The sequence below is a fragment of the Austrofundulus limnaeus genome, unplaced genomic scaffold, assembly GCF_001266775.1.
Source record: "Austrofundulus limnaeus strain Quisiro unplaced genomic scaffold, Austrofundulus_limnaeus-1.0 Scaffold70, whole genome shotgun sequence".
Classification (NCBI taxonomy): Eukaryota; Metazoa; Chordata; class Actinopteri; order Cyprinodontiformes; family Rivulidae; genus Austrofundulus; species Austrofundulus limnaeus.
In genome coordinates this window covers 169,499-176,309 of record NW_013952472.1, presented here as the reverse complement: position 1 = coordinate 176,309, position 6,811 = coordinate 169,499, and the positions used below count along the sequence as shown (strand labels likewise).

The window sequence follows — 6,811 nt, the reverse complement described above, 5'->3', positions numbered from 1 at the left end:
GGGGGAGGAGGCGAGGAGGGAGAAGCGGGAAGCCTTGAAGATCACGGCACAGCCGTCTGGTTTCTTTCCTGTCCGCTTCTTAAACTCACACTGATAACCTAACAAACACAAACACACAAATGTAAACGTACAACACCACAGCAACGGAGTCAAACTTTAGTGTCCACTGTCGGAAAATGAAGGTGAACAAGAACCAGTACCATGGGCCTGAAGAACTGGTTTAATCTGGTTTTCATAGTGGTCCTCCTGCACTTCCTGAAGACACAGGATCTAAAAACGAACAACACTTTTACAACTTGATCAAACATTCCATGCATCTTTGTGAGCCATCACATCGAAATGAGGATTAAGTCATATTTGGTCAAAATGACCTCATCATATTTTCAGATTCCTGCTTTAACAGCTTCATTTTACACTTAGATCATCCTGATATCATTAGTAGATCCAGAGATATTATTTAATTTGTCTTGTTGGTTACAATAATACATAAATATTTAGTCTAAATCCTAATTTTATGTAATTTTATTGAGGATTTTTTTTTAATTTCACTTGAAGAAAAGAAACCTCAAATAGTAATTGAATATTGAGATTTCCCAGCTGGAAAGAAACAAAAGCGTTAAAAGCTCACAGGGAAAATCTCAACATTTTAAGGTGTTTTTCCTCAAAATTGGGTTTTTGGTTGCTAATGCTCAAAAAAGCGCTTCAAAAAATTTTTTTAGGAAAATATTTCAGACAGTTCATTGAAATGATACATTGATAACACATTTTTTGTTATATTTTGACAAAATGTAATTTTTGCAAGCGTTTTAATCAAAACACTGCAACTGCCTATTTCTCCACGTACAACTTTTAGATTTAATCCTCGTTTCGATGTGATGGGTCACATTTTGCTACTGCTTACAAGGAAATGAGTCAATCAATGACTATATACAAGTTTAAAAAACTACTTTGTTCTTCTAGCAGTGATGCAGGTGAATTAAGTTTTTTCTCTCAATAGATTATTTTGTGATTAAACTGTGTTTTAGCTGCAGTCTTGCCTGCGCTCTCTCTGGTAATGTTTGGAGTTTCCTCTAAAACTTGAAAATTCACTGGAGTTCATATCGCTGCATCTACAGCGAGTCCTGACGTGGCGGTGATAGCCACGTCTCTGGTCACAAGTGGCTGGTCCGGAGCGCTCTGTGGAGCAGGCTGACAGTATTTAGTCCAGGGGCTGTCAGAACACTGGCACCTCCTGGTGCATTCACCCATTCCTTTAAAGCATCTTGTTTTCTTTATTGCCCGCTGCTGAAAAGCGAAAGGCAGAGGCAGTAAGGAATTTGCCTGTTGATTTAGTTCGTTTGACTGTCTGTGAACAATATATCTCTCACAAACCACTAAAGGGATTTTAGTGAAATTCTCAGAAAGCTATCATTGGATGGACATCTACAGCCAGCTAACCTTTTAAAACACACAAATATCTGTCTCAGTCAGTTGGACAAATAATGAGTTAAAGTTTGATGTGGTGGTAGCTGAGTCATCCCTAACACATACTTTGATTAGTATTTGATTAAAATATCTATATATTAAAATATCTTATCCATCACTAGATGTATTTTTGAAACTCTCAGAAAGTAATTATCTGATGGACATAGATAACTGATTCATTTTGGAGTCAATCCAAAACAAGATGGCTGAGACAGCTAATTGACCTCAGCCGACAGAAAAGCGGCTGTAACTCAGTCCATTTTACACAACCTGAGCTAAACTTTGGTGTGGTAGTAGCTGAGAGTCATTCACAACACATATATTTGGCTCCAACTTATTGCGCAACATTTCACAATTTCACGACATCTTAAAGCGCCAATATTATGTTTCTCAGGCATACATTTAAATACTATACCATAATAAAGTATCTGCTGGGGTAGACATAAGGAAAATTTTCAGGTTGTCCAGCGGACAACCTGTTGACAAAACCTGGTTGTCTGCAAAACATTTTGGTTGTCCAAAAGAATCTCAAGTAAATTGTAATTTAACAATATATTGTTCTGTAGGCAAAGTTTATTATACTGTATATAATTGTTCTCAGTCAGCCAGGTTGACAGGAGCTGCATGAATAAAATTTCCTCATTCTCTTCTTTGAAATAGAATTCAACATTCATAAGCTTCTTTCTGCTCATAGGTCAAACATTTTCACTTAAATAGGAGAATCATGTGTACATGACCTTATTCAAAGTTACAGTTTAGTGTTCTGTTCGGATTTACCAAGTTTTTTCTCCCATTCATTTTTACAATGACAGACACCCGCGGCAGAGAACTTTAATCAAGYTCTTTTTGCTTGGTTGTCCACCGGACAACCAGGAGACAGGATCTGGTTGTCCGAAACGAAAATAGTTTGTCTCGGACAACCTAAACAATGGTTATGTCTACCCCTGTCTATGTCACCTTTAGTTGTTATTAAAATGCTGTTTTTATGTTTAAATAGAAAATAAACTTATCTTCTCATCACTTCCTCTTCTAAACGCCTTGAAATTGGCCTCTGTCACTTTAAGAACCACCTTCCGCTCGGCTTCAGCTTCTGTCCCGCCCATTCGCGTACGCACTATGATGCAGTTTACTTGGCATCTGAAAATACATTTCCTCAAAGGTATTTTGAATCTGAAAACAGCTTCACTGAGTGAGTAGTAGTGTTAAGAGCAGCAGACAGTTTAAGTTTCACTTTCAGTTTCACCCGTTTGCTTTGTTACTGCGGAGAGCCTGCAGGAGTCATGGGCGGGGTGTGTGGGGTGTGGGGTGGAGAGGTGTGCTCCGTGATGAGGAAGTTCAGCTTAAAGACACGTCCCAGGGGTGTTTCTGGTCCCCACCTGTCGTTTTTCTCCTCAGCATGGCTTCCTAAAAACACTGCAGGATTTCTCAAGCATGCATGAATGAGTTGTTATGGCAATATTTATTTAGCAAAGACAGAAATACGTGGTCTCTGTTGTTAAAACAATTTACCATAAAAAGGTTCTTTTCATCCAGCTGGAGACACGGTCCTGAGCAGTCCAGTCCTTGCTCACTCATATCAGTCCACCTGCAATGTGGCCTTGGTCCGTCGATCTCCTAGTGTTGCCTGTGACAACGCCAACTGTTATGGTAATATTTATTTAACAAAGACAGAAATATGTGGTCCAAGAATGAAGGTACTCCGTGAGATGATCAGCTGAGTTTTATTGCAACAACAGGAAACACAGAGAACAACCTGCCCTGTCCCTGTGCCTCTGCTTCTCTCTGTCACTGTCTCTCCACACTACCCACTGTCTCGAGAGGCCTCATATATATTAACAAACACCATTATGTCATCTTAGCAAGATTTGATACAAGGTCAATGGAAAACACAAAGATAAACACAAGTGATATCTAAGAAAGACTGTTGTTAGCAAATCTTGTTCTGACTTTAATCATTCTATCTGCAGATGAACAGCATGTCATGAAAATCTAGGTCATTAAAGGATGTCATGAATTACTAGCTTAAACATAAAAGTATTAGTTCCATTACAGAGTCAAAGCAAGGCTTTGGGCATGTTTTTTATGAGAGTATAACGTTAAAACATGATATAAAACTCAAAAGTTAATTTTACATATTATTGCCCCTTTAAGGGTTGATTGAAATAGCTGCTCGACATTAAAATAGCGAACTTAGAACTAGTAAGAGTGGCTCATGCATGTCTTTATTGACTGCTAGGCCTTTAATTTAATCTGCTTTGCTAAATATTCCGGTTCTCACACCCTCTTCCCTTTTCTTTTCTGTATCTGTCTCACTCCCCCTGATTCTCACACATCCTCGGATTCTCTGCTTCTGGTTTCACGACGAGGAGATTTGACTTGCATGAGGTCTCGGCCTGTGCGTCTCTCCATTTAAGAAGCTCGTGTGTGTGTGTGCGTGCGTGCGCGCGTTTTGCGCGAGGGGGACATGTTGGTGTGTAAAGCGCATTCTAATGCAGGTTGGTCCCTGAAATCACACTGGAGATGACAATCCAGTGGGGGGTGCATTGTGTGGGCCAGCACTAAACCGGGATAGACGCAGAAGCTCCAGACAGAGACTGAAGCAGAGGCCCACTCTCTGCTTCCCCACTCCACTTTTTAAACCTTTCTTTTTCATAGCTACGATGAAACCAGCTTTTGTGAGTATTGATTCTCTTACAGGCTCTTCCACAGTCTAATTAATCTTGTCCAACTGCTGTGAATGACACAAATGAGAAATCAATTGATGCTTTCCAGCAGTTCTGTGGCTTTTATGTTTCTCCTGAAGTCTTTTTGATTGTTATGCATTGATTGCAGTTTTTTTTATTAGTTGAACGTTAGGAAAAACTCAAGCCTCTTTGTCATGTCATTTAAAATTTTCTTAAAATGTCATCTATTATCTAATTTTAGGCTGACTTTTAATTTACTGGGCAGGATTTTTATTTTTATTTTTTTCTGTGTCGTTAGCTCAGCAGAGTTTTGGTTGGAGCTTTGTTTTCTCTGGTTTTGCTGTTTGTTAAGGAGACTGTTGGGATTGTTGGGATCAAACCACACGTCAGATTAGGACTGTGTATTGGCAAGAATTTGGTGATATAATACATATCATTTTGTCATAATCCAATATATCGTGGATATATTGCAATACTATATGCAAGGAGAAGTATTGCCTTTTTTTCCTCCAAAAATTCAAATAGAAAAATACTCAGTTTAAAGAGCACACTGTGCAATGGATGCATAAAAATCTAATTAAATTCATTTTATTTTCATACAATCAGTGTTCTTATGATTGTATAACAATAAATAGGCAAAAATAAACAGTGATGTGTTGATGAGAAGGTAATAGAGCTCTTTACTAGCGTTGGAAGGTACTTGGAATTTTGGTATCAGAAACATCACGTTATCTGTTGGCTGTCAGTCGTTGTGGTGTTTAGCCATGTGTGCTCAACGATTCATTGTGTTACCAGAGTATTTGATTCTGGTGTGGCAGATTTTTCCAACAGCATAGCTTTTATCTCAGTCCTTACTTCTTTAATTTAGCTTTAAAGGCAGCAGGTGTCTGTATAATCTGCTCGGATTCAGTATCAGTACTTAGCGGTAACATTTACTCACAATGCTAACGCTTTAGCTAGCATTATACTCTCAGGCTCCTCAGAAATGCAGCAGCCAAACAGCTGGCTGACATCTGTCAACTAACAGTCAAAGGCTAAAATACAACACAAGAATGAACCGCTGTCATTAAAGTTTACATTTTAAACTTTAATTAAATGTTGATACAATGCTTTTTAGAATAAATACAGTATCAGGAAATGAAATGTTTGACCTGAGATATCCAGACTGGTTATCCTATCAGACTTTAAAGTGCCTGTGGCATCATTTTTTTTTTATTAGATATGAATGCATTTTTGGAAAAATAACATTAATAAGGTGTTGCAAAACAAATTTCACACCGCTGAGATGAACCGTTCTTGAGATATTCACGTGAAGTAACAGGAAATGATGTCAAAGGGGAATGTCTGCGTACGAGCAGAGTGTTGCTACAATAGCTAATAACACAAACTGTAGAGAAGAATCGAATGTTTCTTTAAATTATTTAAAGTCACTATCATAGAGAGATGAAGACGTGTCAGAGTTCAAGTAATATTGTTTCAATAAACAAAGATCAGGGTGTTCCTTTTCTTGAAAAGTTTACCTTTGATGTCACTTCCTGTTTTATTTTTACTGAGCCAAGTTCAAAAGAAAATCTGTCAATTATGGGACAAAATGTGTGAAGTCTTGTGTATTATGCCAAGTTTCTAAAACAAAGATATTTTCTTTGACTTTTTGTTTTTGAAGCATTTGCTTGCCACAGGCACTTGAAGTGATTTGTCTCTGGGTTCTGCTGAAGGACAAGATTTTTTTTTTGAAAAGTGCATGCGTGCCGTGGAGGAGTTATTTTAGGAAGACGCTGTCTGCTGACGGTGCTTTGTCCTACTGTTGTACCGAAGGGTTGGCATTTTTCACTGCTACCTTTGTGTTCCCCACGATGCCATTTACTACTTCACAGTTTTCAGCCAGCTCTTGTGTTGGTGCCAGCTTGCCAATTTGCGCCTGGTGGGTTCAAACACACACACCCTCTCACTTTCTGTAGCCTTCTGTTTGTCCCTGAATGCACCGTTTAACTGTCCCATTGCCGTTTCCCTTAGTTTACTTGTCCCGTTGTTTCAGATTCCCAAAGCTACTGTTAAAAAAAAAGAAGAGATTTTCGGGTCTCGGTGAAGTTATTGTGTTGTCCGTCATTGTGGAGCAGCAGGCCTGCTGTGAGAGGCATGATAAATAGGTTCCATCAGACTCAGACCATCTCTCATCTTAGCCAGCTCTTCAGCTGTTGACCTCTACCTTGTCAGTGACTTCTGACCCCTGCTCTTTGTGTCCCCCTGTTCCTACTGAAGTCCCTCTAACAATGGAGCCTTCCATCTCAGACTCTCTGCATTGATTCTGTTCTGCTGCACAAAAACACATTCCCCTCCCTCTTCGCTGTAATTTCTCATGACTCAGAGCATCTTGGACCTCAAACATAAAATCTAATGAGGTTGTATTTTTTATTTTGTTCTGTGGAAATAATTAACCTTGAGGAAAAACACTGGATCACACGCTCTAATGCTACGTTCACACCAAACGCGTTTTGAGCGGCCAAAAAGCGCAAAACGTCTCTCACTGGACGCTCTATGTTCAGACCGAAGAACGCACTAGTGTTCAGACCAGAACAAGCAGCGGCAGCAGCGAGGTGTGGGAGGAGCGTGTCCTCAGCGGGTGAAATAAAGATAAAGTAAAAGAAAATGGCTTTGATTTTTTT

At 39.2% G+C, this 6,811-nt stretch overlaps 1 protein-coding gene across 14 annotated transcripts in view; it reads left to right on the top strand.

The window, feature by feature from the left end:
* anks1aa (ankyrin repeat and sterile alpha motif domain containing 1Aa) overlaps positions 1–6,811 on the top strand; it is a 105,970-nt gene that overhangs the window by 63,613 nt on the left and 35,546 nt on the right. The window contains exon 1 of one of the 14 annotated variants that reach the window (XM_014010519.1): positions 4,036–4,139. The exons of 12 other annotated variants lie outside the window; for them this stretch is intronic. In XM_014010519.1, coding sequence (XP_013865973.1) covers positions 4,125–4,139 — 15 coding nt within the window. In that variant the 5' untranslated portion in view covers positions 4,036–4,124. Of the gene's footprint in view, positions 1–4,035; positions 4,140–6,811 lie in introns of those variants that run through there. One more of the 14 variants, XM_014010520.1, reaches the window with a different exon arrangement.